Below are 16,907 nucleotides of genomic sequence, written 5' to 3'. Positions count from 1 at the left end.
TCTAGTTAAGACAGGAAGTGAAGAATACTATGTCCAGTTGAAACTACACAGGGCATGTTAGGTAGGCAGAATATGGCAAACTGAAATTTGGCCAGGGACACTCTACTTCTGTTAAAGTTAACTACAAGCTACGTCCACTGCATGTCTTATCCAGAAGATCACAATTCTAGTAGCATAGTGCCACCTAGCACAATGCTGTGACACAGGGTATGTCTATACGGCAAAAAAACCCCTATGACTGGCCCGTGCCACCCAACTCAGGTTTGTGGGGCTTGGGCTGCAGGGCTGTTTCACTGCTAAGAAGACCTCCAGGCTCAGACTGGAGCCCAGGCTCAAGGAACTTATGGAGTGGGAGGGTCCCAGAGTTTGGGCTCCAGCTCAAGTCCAGATATCTACACAGCAATGAAATAGCCCATCAGCCCGATCCCCGCAAGCCTGAGTTGGCTAGCACAGGCTAGCCATGGGTTTTTCTTTGCTGTGTAGACATAACCTCAGAGGCTGTATCTACACTGGGAAGGCTTATGAAAGAATTCCCTCTGGTTCTGCTAAGTCAGTATTAAAACCAGCAGGAGCCCTAACATAGGCAAGGTTCCAATGATCTGAGCTCCTTTTCTCTATTTCAATAAACCAAGTCCAATCAAAACAGTAGAAAAATTATTTTAGCACTGGAAACTCGTCTACATTAGAGCACCCAGCAGCGCAAACACCAGTTCAGTTCAACTGGTGAGAGAATGGTAGGAATTTTTGGTATGTTTTTCCAGTGAAGACAAGATTGAAGAGCCCCACCTACTGAATCAGAGACACTCCTTCCTGCAGCATCTGAATGACCCTTGCAGGCCTGCCTTCCTCAATGGCTTACTAAGCTCTAATGTTTAGGCCTGGTCTACATTGGGGGAGGATCAATATAAGTTATGCAACTTCAACTACGTTAATAACATAGCTGAAGGCAACATACTTAGATGTACTTGGATGTACTTACCATGGTGTCTTCACTGCACTAAGTCGATGGCTGTCGCTCTCCCGTTGACTCCACCTCTCGCCCTGATGGAGTACCAGAGTCGACCGGAGAGTGCTTGGCAATCTATTTATTGCATCTAGACTAGACGCGATAAATCGACCCCCGCTGGATCGATTGCTGCCTCTCGATCCAGTGGGTAATGTAGACAAGCCCTTAGATAATGCTTACTTATACCTGATGCATGGATCGGACACTTAAATGAGCACTCCATAGTTTCCCCCTATATTCATCGTTACTATCTCCTGTCTTCAAACTGCAACAAGAGATGTTCTTGCCACCCCACTCCAGCAGCTTTTCCTCTGCCAAGTAGAGAAACTGAGGCACAAAATTTGCCCAAGGCCACACATTGAGTCAGTAACAGAGCTAGATACAGAACTCAGCTGCGCTTCTAAAAAATATACTCTAGCTCACCAAAAGTTGTTGGGCTTCCTGCAAGAATGAGTGGGTGAAACTCTGTGACCTTTCTTATGCAGGAGGATAGATTACAAAATCACAATAATGGTGCTTTCTGGGCTTAAAAAATCCATTAACTTTTCACTCCAAGTCTGTTGCTTTGGCCACTAGACAACTCTCTCCCCGGATACTAGGGCCCAGCCTTAAAATTTACTGGTCTGCAGGCAGGCATGAGGCTCCCAAAGGAGTGACGCTAAACTAGTTTATTACAAGATGCCTCCTCACCAGTCTTAACAATGGAGATGGGAAAGTAAGACTGTCCCTCACACCCACATTGCAAGTCTATGCAGGGGCCACAAAGAGTCAGCTCGTGCTGAAAGCCAGCCCCGCATGCAAGGCAGACTAAGGCCAAGTCTATACTTAAAACTTTTGCCACTCCCGTACTATCGGTTAGAGGTGATTTTTTTTAATGACATTTTCATACCAAACAGAGCCCTAGTGCGGGTAGAACTGTTGTTACAAAAACAAAAACTCACTCTCGCCAGCGCAGTTTATTTAGTAAGCTACACGGACAAAAGCACTTTAAGACCATGTCTACCCTTGAAAGCGTCTGCGGGGGGGGGGGGGGGCGATACCTGCTCGCCCTCCCTAACGGATACACAACTGGTACCACCAAGTCTAGCTTAAACCAGGTCCCCCAGGCAGAGTAAGTCAGAGCCACAAGCCAACTTCCTCGCCAGCATAACCGCACCCACACTAGAGCTTTTGCAGGGCACCGCTCCCTGAGACAGGAGTTGGGGGTACAGAAAAGCAAAGCCCCCCCCCCCCCCCGACACAGCTGTGCCAGCAAAGCTTTTAAGGACATGACTCGCCCTAAGGACATGAGCTGCGGCTGAACAAACGCCTCCCACCGCTCTGGGTCAGCGCCGCAGCACGCAGGCCCCCTCCTTCCTCTCTCGCAGGGCCTCCTGCCTGGCGTGCAGCACCAAGGCTTTGGCTTCCCCCGGAGGACCCGCCTCGTAAGGGAGCGTGTGGCGGGCCATCAGGATTCGCCCCCCCCCCCCCCGCCGCCATGCTCTGGTTGCAGTTACCTGCACACAGCCCTGAGCTCTGCCGCGGTCTCCAGCCCGCAGCCCAACTCCTCCGCCACGGCGGCAGCCCCGTCCTCTGCCGCCGCCGCCCCCTGCACGGCCAGCTCCGCCCCGGGCAGGCTCCGCTTCCAGAGCGCGCCGAAGGAACCCACGTGAAACACGCGAGTGTGCAACTCGGGCACCTCGTACTCCGGCACCGCGCCGCCAGCCCCGCCGCTGCTTCCAGCCATGTTCCCGGCCCCCCGGGCGGGGCCGCCGGGAAACAGGCCGCCTGAGCCCCCGCGGCATTCTGGGCTTTGTAGTTTCCCAGTCTCCTGTCTCTCCGCAATTCAAAGGCTTCGGTCCTGGAAACCCAGCCTGGGGGTGCCCTTGCACTGGAGCGCACGGCCTGCAGCCCCCGCCAGCTGAGCACAGCTCTCCGGCCAAAACCTTTGTGATATTAGTCTGGTAAGAAACTAACTTCTTTTTAACTACTTAATATTTGTCTCTTTCTTAAAAGGTTCTTTGCTTACCTAATAAAAACGGTAACGATGAGCACAGCACTAATTGCAGGCTCTCCATACAACCACAATGCTGCTAGCAGGGGGCTCTCATGTGCCCTGATGTGGGATGTCAAGCCAACGCTGCATACGTGAATAGTTTTTAAGAAAACTACTCGCAGGTTTAATAGCTTCCCTCTATTAAAACGCCTTTGATCCCAAAACACTTATTATTAGTCTGTGTGTTTTGCTAGCTTCTAAAGTGAGTGAGGTGCTTTTCAGAGAGTTAGAGAGAGAAGAGGTTACAATCTAAAATCCTCAAACTGCAACCTGATCTGTGTGGGTGGACTCTCATGCCCATGCAGAGCCCCACGGACTTCGGTGGGACACCACACAAGTGTGAGGGTCCAGCTGTGAGGCTCATATTGCAGGATTGCAGCCCTCAGAGCAGGCTGTACAAATGGGACCGCTCACAGTAGTAAATTTATTCCCAGTTGCATGGGTTTACTAGAGTTCGTCAAAATAAAGTTTCGAAGGAAATTTCACACAATACTTTAATTTCCTTTGAAAATTCTCTGTATTTATTGGCACAATTAATCATTTTGTTTTATCTTGGTGAAAAATTACATGAAAATTTTGAACAAAATGAAAATGTTATATTTGGCATTTTTGCCCAGCCCCTACTGTTTAGGGTTGGTGCCCTAGCAGACAAAAACCAATGATGAGATACAATAGCAAATGACTGAGCAGTTAAACTAGCAAAGATTTAAAAAAAAAATCTAATGCCTATTTTTCTCTATTGACCTCTTCCGCCCTCATCCTCGCAACCTAGGTGTTACCATATGAGATCAGTGGTCTAATAGCAGATGCTTCAGAGGAAGGTGCATGAAAGCCCATAGTGGACAATTATGGAATAATCTGCCTATAGAGGAAGTTTCTTCCAAGCTTCCATCAGAATGGTACACCAAACCACTCTAAGTACTTCTGTGAGAAAAAGACTAGGAACTAGAGGCCTTTTGAAAAGAGTATATTTTAGAGTGCAGCTTGAAAGAGGAGCGTATATGACCAAAAGGAGTCAGGAAAACGGGTCCATACAGAGACTACTACGTGAAAGGGGCAAGGAATGGAATGCGGGAGACACACAATGAGGTTTGTCCTGCAGCTTTGGGAAAGGGAAGAGGCTACAAAGGAAGGACAGAAAAAAAACCCACCTTTATAAACTATACAGCAGTGCTCAATTCCTTCACTGGCTTCTACTCTTCTCTTCATAGCAGGCGAAGTGTTTTGCGGCAGGATCTTGCAAGTTTCCGCATCAGGCCTTTAATCCAGACTGTATTGATGGTTGATGATTGGTCTACAAAGACTGCTCCAGTCTTAAATTTCTTCCAGAATCTGGCCTCAATGCGTGTACAAGGGCCAAAACTTGGTTGCAACAACTGCATGTAGTCTGGAATCCAGCTTGTTCTTCGGGGGATCACTGACTCGACGAGAGGACTGACTCTCCAGAGAATGATACATTCCAGGAGTTTGTAGGTAGTGCACGGGAGTGATATCAGCCTATAACTTCCTGGGTTGTCAGTGCACTTGCCTGGTTTGAGTATGGCAATAACTATCGCCTCGAGCCAGGCTTTTGGGATGCATCCGGATTCCATGGTTTTGGTGTACAGTTTTGCCAGCCATTGACTCTCCTGGGGCCTAGTTGATGAAGAAATTCCAGGGAGATACCATCTCTGCTGGCCATCTTTCCTTTCCTCATTGTGGCTAAACTGTCTTTCGCTTCATCTGTACTGATGGCAATGGGGTCTTGTGGAGGGTTTGAGGTCATTGTCCGATGTAGTTGACAATGGATCTTTCGCTTGGTGTTTTTGTTGAGTGGTCCTTTTATGCTCTCCCCAATTTGGAGGCTATGAAGTTGGGCTGGACTTTTAATGTTTGGTATTCTGTCAGATTAGCAGCTCCGAGACGTCGTAGTAAGGCCCAGGAGACTTGAGTGTGTGAAGTTCAGACCTTCAGTGCGTTCAATCCACCTCTGGCATCTGGCTGAATCTAGAGATTCTTAACAGGGCCTTCACAACCTGTAGGGTGCCTGACTGGTTGTACTGCTGGTGCAGGTCCTGGATCTCTTTTGTCCAGCAGGGAGTATATGCTTTCTGGAAGCCCTGGGGGATACTCTTCTTGCAGCAGCGGTAAGGAAGTCAACATATCTGATAACATTCTGGTGTCATGGGGATTTGAATCACCACTTTTTTGATGGATTCCCTATTAGCAATACCAGTCAACTCTGGCCAGGTTCCACCGTGGGATTCATTTTGACAGAATCACAGGGATTTTGATGCTGACTGGATGTGTGGTGGCTGGGATTGGTGCAGTTGGGAATGCTGGCCTTGACCATTTTGAATTAGGGACTTTATACATGTTAATATGCAGCTCCCCTATCCTGATGGCAATGGTGTCGGTGGCTTCTTTTTTCAGTTGCAGGGGAAAACATCAAAATCTATGATGGTGTTCTTCACATAAATGGCCAGGCTATATTTTGGATAATAGTGGCTAGACGTGAGGTTGTAACCATGGATACGATAGCGGCTAGCCTGTTGGTGATTGGTGACGTGGGTTTCTTGGTGCGTAAGGACGTCAATGTTATGCATCTTCAGCATGTTTGCAAGATACTCGGACTTTGCCCGGGAAAGTCCCTCAATTGTTAAGTTGGGGGATCCTTGTTCCAGAACCTATCTGGCATTCAATTGGCCATGAAGAGGACTATTATGGTGGCTTGAGTTGTTATTCTGAAGACCGGTAGACTGTTGATCGATGTTTGGTCACCGGGTTGGTGGCATTAGTCGTGATTTTGATGCTGAGCAATACGTGGCTACATGTCCACTTGGGCAATGAAGTCAGTTTGCCCCGGTTCCTCAGCAATGGATTGCCACAAGGCTAGTACTCACACAGATGCTTTTCAGTGTTTATACCAGCGACATGCCGCCAATGAAGTCACACAAATTTGCATATGTGGATGATCTTGCCCTGGCAACTCAAGTAGCACCTTCAGCAACATCGACTCCACCATGAACAGGAACCACCAGGGAGAAATATTTCCAGAAATGGAGGCTCAAACCAAATCCTCACAAAACAAAAATCACTGCATTCCATCTTGATAACAGGAACGCTAAGCGCACCCTAAAAGTGATCTTCTGCAGCAATACTGTGTGACATGACCCCACTCCAAACTATCTCAGAGTGAAGAAGGATCACACACTAACCTTCCATGAACATCTGAAGAAGGTAGCTGCCAAGATGAAGGCAAGGGTCAACCTGGTCCAGAAACTGGCAAGCACAAGCTGGAGAGCATCAGTGTTATGGACATCAGTGATGGTCTTTGTGTACTCCATAGTTGAGTACTGTGTACCAGTATGGACCAGAAGTAGCCATACTCGACTTGTTGATGTCCAACTGAACACTGCAATGCAGTGCATCACTGGAACCCTCAAGTCAATCCCAACACCTGTTCTGCCAGTGCTCCCACATCCATTTGCTGCCATGCCACAACCATTTGGGAATTCCATAGGATTGTGGAAAATGAACATCTTCCCATCCACCAGGACCTTAAAAACGTCCCTTACCACTGCTTGAAGTCACGTAAGCCCTTTTGGACCCACGTATTTAACCTTCATCAATGCAACTTCAACCCCAAAGAGCTTAGAAAGCCGAATGGAGTTCACAAGAAGTCAATATAAACACCTTGTGAAAGACCCAACGCAGAAGATCCCTGGCTTCGATCACCCACAAAGCTCATGGGCAGCCCTAAACCATATCCACACAAATCCTGGCAGAGGTGGATACTTGCTGCATAAATGAAAATTTTAAAGATTCTCCAATGTCTTGACAGTGGTCACCCAAAACAGACTATGGAACATATAACAACTCAGTGCCCAATTCACAAATACAAAGGAGGCATCACAGTAATATACTCTGCTACTTCAGTCGTAATTATCTTGGTTAACCATCTAAATGTTTGCTGCTCTACATTTATATCAGCCACATGAAGAAGACTCTTCTCTTGCCTCTCTTCATTGTTGAGGCTTTGCAAAATTCTATTCCCACCTACATCTTTTACCTCCTATTTTTCTATGCTGTGTTCATAGCTCATCATTTCTTTTTGACTGCTCCTGTTGCATCACTCACCTGCTCTTGCCCCTCTTTAGGCTTGCAACAGCCTCTTGATTAAAGGTTACCTCTTTCTCCTCCTGGTTAAAACGCCCCCCCAAAAAACTGATGTTTCATGAGTCATTCATCCAGTTTCAAAAACCACACCTCACTCTTTGTTCTTTATTGTGTAGTAACCTCTCTTTGATGCAGATCACTTTTATCTGCTGAACACACATTGCCCATTGTACATCACCAGCACTACATGAATAATAATGTAATCTACATACTGAAAACACAGCACCGCTGAAACATAACCACCTTTGGGATGGAGGATGGTGGTCTGGCATAAAACCAACACATAGCACGATATTGTGGTAAGCAGAGTGGGGAAATTTTGGCCAAGGAAATTTATAAAAAGTTCCCTGGGTCTTTAAAATCCATGCAGAGCAAGCAGGATATTGGTTTTGAAGGTCTTCTCCGAAAGACCCAACACAGTAAGAGGTATGAAACTCAGTGGGCTGGATTCTACCCTAAGGTGAAGAGAAATGCCATCAAGGAATTTGCCAGACCAAGGGGGTTCCTCTGTTGGCACAGAGCTCTCCAGACATGAGGTCTGTGGCTAAAGCCTGTAGTGCTCCAGTGTTCTTGCTGTTGAAATGCTCCCTTGAGGGTTGTTTCAGTTGAGTGATTTGTAATTAGGGTTGCCAACATTGTATTTAAAAAATAAGGGACTGTTTTCTTAGCACCCCGACCCCACCTCTCCTCCCGGCATTCTCATTCATATTTATTATCATTATTTATTATCGTTGTTGTTATTAATAATAAGCAGTGCTCGCCTACATTCATCAGGTGTGTTTTGTGCTGCTTTTTGTATCACTCAGCAACTCTCCATCTTGTTGTACAGAGATGAAAAAATATGGCACGTCTCTTGTAATAAAGGATTATCGGGTACCCTAACTGTAACCAAGTTATTGCGCTGACTGGGTCTGTGCACGTGGCATATCCATAGACCGTTCCAAAGAGTGTAGCTCCTCCCAGAGGGGAAGTTCTTAGGAAGTAACACTGGGAGGAAGGTTAGGGGAGAGGGTGCTTCCTACTCCGGGAAAGTGAATGAAAGTGTTTTGGAGTCAGCAGCCCCAGCAGCCGTTGAGAAGCTGCCTTTGTCCCCTCTTCAGTCATTGTTGGGCTCATGCCTGCTTGTGCTAACCCACCAAGAAAGAGACCATGAGGTCATACACTGTGTTAGGAGCCGTCTCCATCCCCACCTTGTTTTTATTGTGGAGTTTCTTTGTGTCTCGGCCAGTGAAGTAGCTGAGCTGCAAAATACCAGTATCAACAGCAAAGAATTAAAAACCAGGTGTGGTGGGAGGCAGTGGGAATGTACTGATGGAGGTGTAACCAGGCCAAATTTCAGTGAGTAGCATTGCAACCTGGCTCACCCAGGGTTTCAACACCACCCAGATTTGACCCAAGGCAGCTGGACCAAGTAATGTTGTGATCTGAGAACTCTACTGCTGGTGGCACTAGCTTATGCACTTTGTGAGTAAGAAAGAGGGAATACTTTCCAGATGAGGGAGACCTGGAGTCCCTGGAGGTGGACCAGGTACCAGAATGGGATCCCAGCCAGGGGAGGAAGCCGGAACACCCCTCCCTCCAAAGAAATATCTGATTTAGCGCCACTGGTAAATTTAGCACCATTCTCCAGAGGGGAAGCTGAGAGATTAAGGATCTGATTTTCAGAGCTGTTGAGCATCCACAGCTCAAGCTGAAGTTAAGGAAAGCTGTGGGTGCTCAGCCATTGATAAGCCAGCTCCCAAGTGACTGACCCAAGAACACTCAGGATGTTTATGGCAGAGATAGGAATTGAACTCCTCAGTTCCAGGCTAGTGCCTTAACCATAAGACCATCCTTCCACAGTTGATACACAAGACCTCAAAAATATAGACTTTAAGGCCAGAAGGGATCATCTAGTCTGACCTCCTGCACATTGCAGGCCATAGAACCTCACCCACCGACTCCTGCAATAGACCCCTATCCCCTGGCTGAGTTACTGAAGTCCTCAAATGATGATTTAAAGACTTCAAGTTACAAAGAATTGACCATTTCACTAGTTTAAACCTGCAAGTGACCCATGCCCCATGCTTCAGACGAAGGCGAAAAACCCCCAGAAGTCTCTGCCAGTCTGACCTGGGGGGAAAATTTCCTCTTGACCCCAAATATGGTGACCAGTTAGACGTGAGCATGGGCAAGACCCACCAGCCAGACACCTGGGAAAGAATTCTGTATAGTATCTCAGAGCCCTCCCCATCTAAAGTCCCATCTCTGGCCGTTGGAGATTGGCTATATGCCATTGTGAGCAATCTCATCATACCATACCATAAACTTATCAAGTTCATTCTTGAAGCCAGTTAGTTTTTTTTGTCCCCACTGGTCCCCTGGGACGGTTGTTCCAGAACTTCACTCCTCTGATGGTTAGAAACCTTTGTGTAATTTCAAGCCTAAACTTGTTGATGGACAGTTTATATCCATTTGTTCTTGTGTCAACTTGTTCTTGTGTAACTTAACTAACTCCTCTTCCTCTCTGGTATTTAACCCTCTGAGGTACATATTTATTACGTTTCATCACATTTCATGGTACTGCTTTAACGTTAATCATAATAACAGACACAGCCCCAGCACACTGACATGCTACAGCTGGTGAAGGGAGGGTATAATACTTGCATAGCTCACAGGGGTGTTGTGAAACTATATTAGTTTAATGTTTGTAACAAAGCATCTTAAGATTCTAGGGTAGAAGGTACTCTAGGAGTGCAAAGCATTATTATTCGTATGCAAGTTAACAACCAACTCCATCTTTGCTCACTGACTCAGTCCTGAGTCTGTAGTGTAAACAACTTTTTTTTTTTTTGGCTTTTACATGTCAAGGCAGGGATATGTACATGCAAGCTAATGGCAGCAGGTCTCACACTTTGTTCTTTTTTTGTTGAAAGCCCAAATGGTGGTATTTATAGCAGATTTATTAGCCCAAACACCTGTCTCAAATGTTTGCACCTTCTCTGTTTTCACATATGTGCAACACACCAGCCCATTCTACCAGTACTCTGGAAAGTCTGTCATATACCCTGAGTGTGTCTTTTGTTGCAGTCTCTTCTGATATTCTCATAAGTTTCTGTGACCGGGGTCCTAGTGGGACAAGCTATGGTCACTCAATTAGGGTGAACTGCAAAGAATGGGGCAGCCAAACCCCCAAAAGCTGGTGGATATTCCAATACTTAGATTCACCAAGCCAGCATAAAACAGCTTCTTTATTACCTTACTCATTACTCAGAAGTCCAAACAACCCAGTTCCCTTAAAGTGATCCAGCCTCAGGCCTCCATCCAGGTACCCACATCAAATATGATGAAAATTTTTGTAAATCTTATTTCATCATATAAAAGAAAAGGTTCTACCAATCCCAAAGGATCGGACACATTACCTCCCAGGTTAATGAATGTTTCAGATCTTACCCAAATACATGCTACAGCCAATTCTTAATAACTAAAATCTAAAGGTTTATTTATAGAAAAAGAAAGAAAGAAAGAAAGAAAGAAAGAAAGAAAGAAAGAAAGAAAGAAAGAAAGAAAGAAAGAAAGAAAGAAAGAAAGAGAGAGAAAGGTGAGAGTTAAAATTGGTTAAAGGAATCAGTTACATACAGTAAAGGCAAAGTTCTTGGCTCACGCTTGTAGCAGTGATGGAATACACTGCTTGCTTAAGTCAAGTCTCTGGAGTACATCCACAGCTTGGATGGGTCATTCAGTCCATTGTTCAGAGCTTCAGTTTTTAGCAAGGTTCCTCCAGAGGTAAGAAGCAGGATTGAAGACCAGATGGAGAAGATGCAGCTGCCTTTTATAGTCTCTGGCCATGCGGCCTGTGCTTCCTTTGTTTCAAACACAAGCTGCCCAGCACATGGCTTGGAAGCCTTAGAGTTCTCTCCATAGGCATTTCCCAGCATGCGTTGCTGAGTCATAAGGTGTATCTGCCTTCTCTCAGTTGTATAGCTGATGGTCCTTAATGGGCCATCAAGTAGGCTGGGCAGTGCTGATGCCAAACTGTCTGGGCATGTCACCCAGAAGCATAGCACAACTTTGAAATACAGACATACATACATATTTATAACTCATAATACAAAGGTGATACAAACATACAAAATATTATCATATCTGGCAAATTATGACATCTTTGCAGATATCTTACTTGGCATATCTGGATTATTACTTCGTGGGTGTTACCCAAGAAGCAAACATTTGAAATCCAGGTATAGAGCCAATACTTATAACTTTAAATACAAAAATGATACATGCATACAAATAGCATAATCATAACTGGCAAATCATTACTCTTTCATAGACATCTTACTTGACAACCATTGTACAATATTTTCTGCAAATATATAAATAGTGATTGCAACAATGATCTATAGTCATATTTTAATCCGATAATGTCAGTTTCATTAAAAGTCAGTGCAAGGAAGGAAAGAGGAAGCTGAGGCACTGAGAAGTTAAATGGCTTTCCTAAGTTTAGCTGTGTGAACTTGTCATATCCAACCCCAAGGCCCAGCAGTGTACTGATAAAAACAGTGTATTTTTCATTTGTTTGGATTCTATTTATATATTTTTCCTTAGTCTTTTTCACAAAGCCTTTGTTATTTGGCAGAACTATTTGTACACAGAGGTATTAGTGGTGACAACTTACATACATGTGGTTCTGTTTTCTTTATGATCTCCCACTGCACAAACTATATTGTTGGCTCTTTGGCCCAGGCAGTTACAGTACAACATCCATTTGAATCTGTAGGGGAAAATAAGTAGGAAATATGTAACCAAAATATAATTTAGGCAGGATACCAGGGTTAACACTGATCCTTGTGAAAAGTTGTATATGATTTTTGATAGCCGCAAGTGGTCTGGACCTTTTATCTTCCATCTCCCCAAAAGATAATGCTTCCAAAGCATAGCACTTTCTGTTCTGTTCTCACACAGCATATTCAGAAACCATTAAATAAAATGAAGACAGTTTTTAATGTCCTGTATTGGGTTACTTATTTTGACCTTGAATTATAGCACAGATGAAGAATATTACCTATATTATCTGTCACAGGTGAGAATATGGATGTGTGCAATCCAGTTTTCCTTCATGGTTTGATAAATATGTCTTATTGTTCATTCCAGTATTTCTTGCGGTTTTAAAATATATATTTCGGTTAGGGATTGCAAGGAGGAATATTTCAGAGTGTACAAGATTATTTTTTAACAGTAGGAAACAGTCTTATGGTTAAAGTATGCAGCTTAGCTATTCAGGAGCTATGTGTTTTATTCCCATCTCTACCACTGATTTAGTTACTCTGTGACTGTGAAAAAGTCACTTAACTCCTCTGTGCCTCAGTTTACTCATCCATAAATTATGTATAATGATATTTTCCCATTCTAGAGGAGTGTTTTGAGGATCAGTTAATTATTGTAATGTGTTTCGTGATTCTCAGGTGGAAGAAGTCCAAATCATTAAGTGTACAAGAATGTTGGTATAATAATTTTCACTGTTCTCTTGTCCCTTAGCTTTCCTAATTTTTCTTTGTTATGATTTTGCCAGTCTTCTCCAACTGCTTTCCATATTTTTATGTAATCTCTTCTTTTTGTGTCACAATATTTTACATTTACCAAATGTGTAAAAGTTATTTAAAAGCATATCCTGGCATGGTTACATTCCACATGATTACAAGCTTAATTAATTGGCTGTGGACAAAATATATTATTTTCTGAAATACTCCTTTTATTTATGTTGTAACTCATAGTTTCTTTGAACTGTGAATAAGACCATTTTCAGTCTAAAGTTAAAGTGAGGAGTTGGCTGGCAACAGCTCAAGAAGCCACGTGAGTGTCTTGTTACTGCCTCTGATTTGCATTTTTCTTATTAGATACACAATTGCTCTGTTTATATAATCACAATACAAACTAACAGTGCCAAGAAAATGGATTGAGATTTTTTTAACTGTAGATGTAAGGGGAATGAACAAATTCATTGCCATCTTTCCATGTTATTGTGAGCAAGTTACATAAGACCTGATCCAAAACCCTTTGAGTAAGCAGAAGGACTCTCCTGACCTTCAATGGGCTTCGAATCAGGTCCTTTATCTCCTTGAGTCTCAGTTCCCCATATGTGAAAATGAGGAAATAACAGGAATTGCCATACTGGTTCAGACCCATTGTCTGTCCAGTCTAGTATCCTATCTCCAGCAATGGCCAACATCAGGCACTTTAGAGGGAGAAGCAAAAAACCCGGCAGTAGAAAGATGTGGGATAGTCCCCCACAGGACTCTTTCTAATTTCTATTAGTTAGAGATTGACTTAAATCCTTTCACAGATTGATCTCACCCAGTGAGCGGAGTTGGACTTAGTCTCATCTGTATGTCATTTATCTAGATCATGATAGTAATGTGATGGGGGACAGGGGATGGATCACTTGATGATTGCTTGCTCTGTTCATTCCCTCTGAGGCACCTGGCATTGGCCACTGTTGGAAGACCGGATACTGAGCTAGTTGGACCCAATATGGCCGTTCTTATGGGGTAGCATCACAGAACCAAGGTCTGGGGAAGGACTAGCAGTGGCTTCCTGGCTGAGAGAGGGTCGGTGAAGGCTCCTAGGAAGGGTTGGTGCTTTCACACAAGCATGCACATTTCAATTTAATTATAGCTTCTTGCTTTCCACTTATCTTCTGTATCATAATTTAGAACCAGACATCTATTCATTGCACGACTGCAAAGTCCCTTTGAACCGTTACATAAATAACAAGCAGTCACGGAGGCAGGGCTCTAATCTGTGGCAAAAGTGGCTTAAAGCACTAAGGGTCCATGTGACTGACGAGCACTTGGTGCAGCTGGGTGCGGAGCACTGAACTGTCCACGCTGCCCAATTCTGAGGCTACTCTGAGTGGGCTGATCTCCTGACCAGCCGTCCCGAAGGCCTGTTTTGGCAGCTGGGTTGCAAAAGTCCTTTACCAGATTTAACACTGCTAGAAAATGCTAAAAATGAGCAGATATAAAAGATTGTGCAGCTTGTTAAAAGAAGAAACATAAGAGAAGAACTATAGTAAGAGACTCAGAAAGGTAATAGGAGACCAAAGGTAAGCAACAGACAGGGGAGAGGGGGACCTCAAGAGAAAAGCCCTGTGCATCTCCCTGAGGATTAGAAGAGGGAATGGTACCCTGTGAAGATGTCATCCTTCCCTAAAGATATTGGAATAGGGAACAGGCCTAGAACAAGATATCCATGGGACTTAATGTGAAGGCCCTAATTATGTTCAGTGTCTTAAATCTAAGCAGGATGGGAACAATTTTCAAAAGTGATTGCATAAATTATTCATGCACATCTTACATTTGCATGTACAGGTGATCACATAGGCATGCAAAATCGGCAATTGTGTGTTTAAATTAGCTTCTTCTTTCCTTCCACTGGAAAAAACACTGTTTTAATTAAATGGAGATGGCACACACAAGTCGATATAGGCATATGGGCCACATCGTCAGTTGATGTAAGTCTTCAAACCAGCTATATTGATTACACCAGCTGAGAGTCTGGCCTTGTCTCTCCAGTACTGAGCCCCACATACACACAGATTGAGGCTACCTACCCTTGAAGTACAGCAAATAGTTTCATATCACAAATACTTGGGAGATAGAGGTTAAATTTTCTCCATAGCTTCCTGTTTCACTGCTATGTTTGCTCCTCCTGGCTATTGAAACAGTAGACAGAGCTTCAGCAAGAACAGGAAAACATAAAAAGACAAGTAAAGGAAAGAAGACGATGAGAATATGCATACTCCAGACCATCTCCAAATCAAGAGTGAGAGCCCCAATTGTTGATTTATTTGTTTTGTTCTTTCAGATGTGGGATAGTCCTAGTCAGTCTTAAGTATATGTTGAAGTATGTGTGTACACACCTTATAGTACTAAGGCCTGCACTGGTAACTTGCCAGAGTCCTGATTGCAACACCTAATTTATGCAGACTTGAATATTTAAATGGAAAAACAAACAAACAAAAAAAGATAACCATGATTATTGTTTGTACTTGCGCCAGCCGTGCTGCTGTTCATGTTTGCACTCACTCTGCAGTGACCTGTAGAAAGAAGCTGCTGGATGCCACAGGACACACTTCGCTCTGATGTTGCATTGTGAGAACCCTCAGTTAGGATGTATGAACTGTTTCTGAGATTCATAGATTAAGGATTTCCTTTCACTAAAGATGTGCTCTGATTAGGCAGACTGTGTTGTCCAGGTGTTAGTCACCCTTCAGTATTGATTCCCTAATACATATTCAGTCAGGTCCTACTCAAATGTTTAATCCATTTTCTTTTTGCCAAACTGCCTTTCGATTTCCAGAATTTCAGTTTGAGGGACTGTTACTGTGACGGGTTGGACCCCCGTTTTGGGATGCCACCTGATGCATGGAGGTTACACTGAGCCCCTCCTGTTCCACCAGCCTCTCCGTTTTGCTGAATTCGGCTCTTGGGCCTCTTGCAGTACACACACACAGGTAAGGCCACACCAAGCTGCAGACACAGACTGAAGTCAGCTCTGTGTGAGAGGATTCACACAGTACTCACGTGCAGGGCCATCCCTACCCATTGTGGAAGTATAACATTGTATAAGTATAACGTTGTATAAGGGGACATGCTAGATACATTGTATATGAGAGGGCATGCCAAAACATGTTACAAAGTATCTGAGGGAGCACACGTAGGGACAGTTAGCTTTGAATGGAGAAGCAATTAAGATAGAGCCAGCACGTCTAAGAAGCAGGCATCAGAATGGAAGGTGTGAAGGGCAATTAGTTAAGTTAACTGGAAGCTGTTAAAGGAGATTGTTAAGGGTGGCAGGTAATTGAAGATACGTGACTGGCCTCAGGGATCTCGAAGGGTGGTGACTAAAATCTTTTTCTTCTTTTGTCTGTATCTCCTCTGTAACTTGTTCTCCAAAAAACTGTATATATTAAAAGACACAAGCCCCACTCGGGGGGCTCACTTCTAAATGTATTAGCAGAGCAGCTTTGCTAATAAAACAGAGTGGTCTGATAAATTGTGAGTCTGAGTCAAACTTTGACACCATACGCAAAGTACCCAGCGGCGTAAGCCAAATTTCCTGGTGCCCTGCACAGCTGCGTGCTGCTCCAGTCCCTGCCCTGCCTCTTCCCCATGGCCCCAGCCCCTGTTCTGCCCCAGCCCTCCCTCTTCCAGCCCTGCTCTGTTCCAGTCCCACCCCCACTCCACCCCTTCCCCAAAGCCCCTGCCCTGCTCTGTCCTGCCCCTTCCCGCCCCTGAGGACTGCAGCAAGGCCAGGCCTGCACTCACTGGTGGCAGCAAGTGCAGCGACCCAGACCCAGCCGTGCCGCCGGTGAGTGCTGGGGGGGCGGTTCCCCCCTGCCCCCTAAACCAGCCGCCCCCGTGGAGTCCTGGGGCCAGCTCCTCTCCCCCGCCCCTGCAGAGGCCTTCCCCCCCACTCACAGGGGGGCTGCGTAGGGCCCCAGAATAACTAGGGATGGCACTGCACGTGCACACCCCTTTTGGGGAATAAACCCAAAATAATATTGTCTTGCACTGTATAGAAAGATCTGCACAGTGCAATCTCATAAAAATTCGCCCTCTCCCTCAATGTGAAGAGAGATATGCACAACTTCTTCCCCCCCGCCCCAGTTAGAAATTGCACAAACTGGGTTTAATAATAAACAAAATAAATTTATTAATTATAAAA

At 44.7% G+C, this 16,907-nt stretch overlaps 2 protein-coding genes across 3 annotated transcripts in view; one reads left to right on the top strand and one right to left on the bottom strand.

Moving 5' to 3' along the window:
- The window catches only part of SNAPC3 (small nuclear RNA activating complex polypeptide 3), a 41,142-nt gene extending 38,370 nt beyond the window's left edge, over positions 1-2,772 (bottom strand). Inside the window, exon 1 of the mRNA XM_073345461.2 lies at positions 2,503-2,772. Within this exon, the coding sequence (XP_073201562.1) occupies positions 2,503-2,732 (230 nt within the window). The 5' untranslated portion in view covers positions 2,733-2,772. The remainder of the gene's footprint in view (positions 1-2,502) is intronic.
- Positions 2,482-16,907, top strand: part of TTC39B (tetratricopeptide repeat domain 39B) — a 181,268-nt gene continuing 166,842 nt past the window's right edge. The window contains exons 1-2 of one of the 2 annotated variants that reach the window (XM_073345443.2): positions 2,482-2,949; positions 15,540-15,693. The gene's annotated coding sequence lies outside the window, so the exon portion shown is untranslated. The remainder of the gene's footprint in view (positions 2,950-15,539; positions 15,694-16,907) is intronic. The other variant, XM_073345444.2, reaches the window with a different exon arrangement.

The sequence above is a fragment of the Lepidochelys kempii genome, chromosome 5, assembly GCF_965140285.1.
Source record: "Lepidochelys kempii isolate rLepKem1 chromosome 5, rLepKem1.hap1, whole genome shotgun sequence".
In the NCBI taxonomy this organism is placed as follows: Eukaryota; Metazoa; Chordata; order Testudines; family Cheloniidae; genus Lepidochelys; species Lepidochelys kempii.
This window is presented reverse-complemented; position numbering and strand designations above follow the sequence as displayed.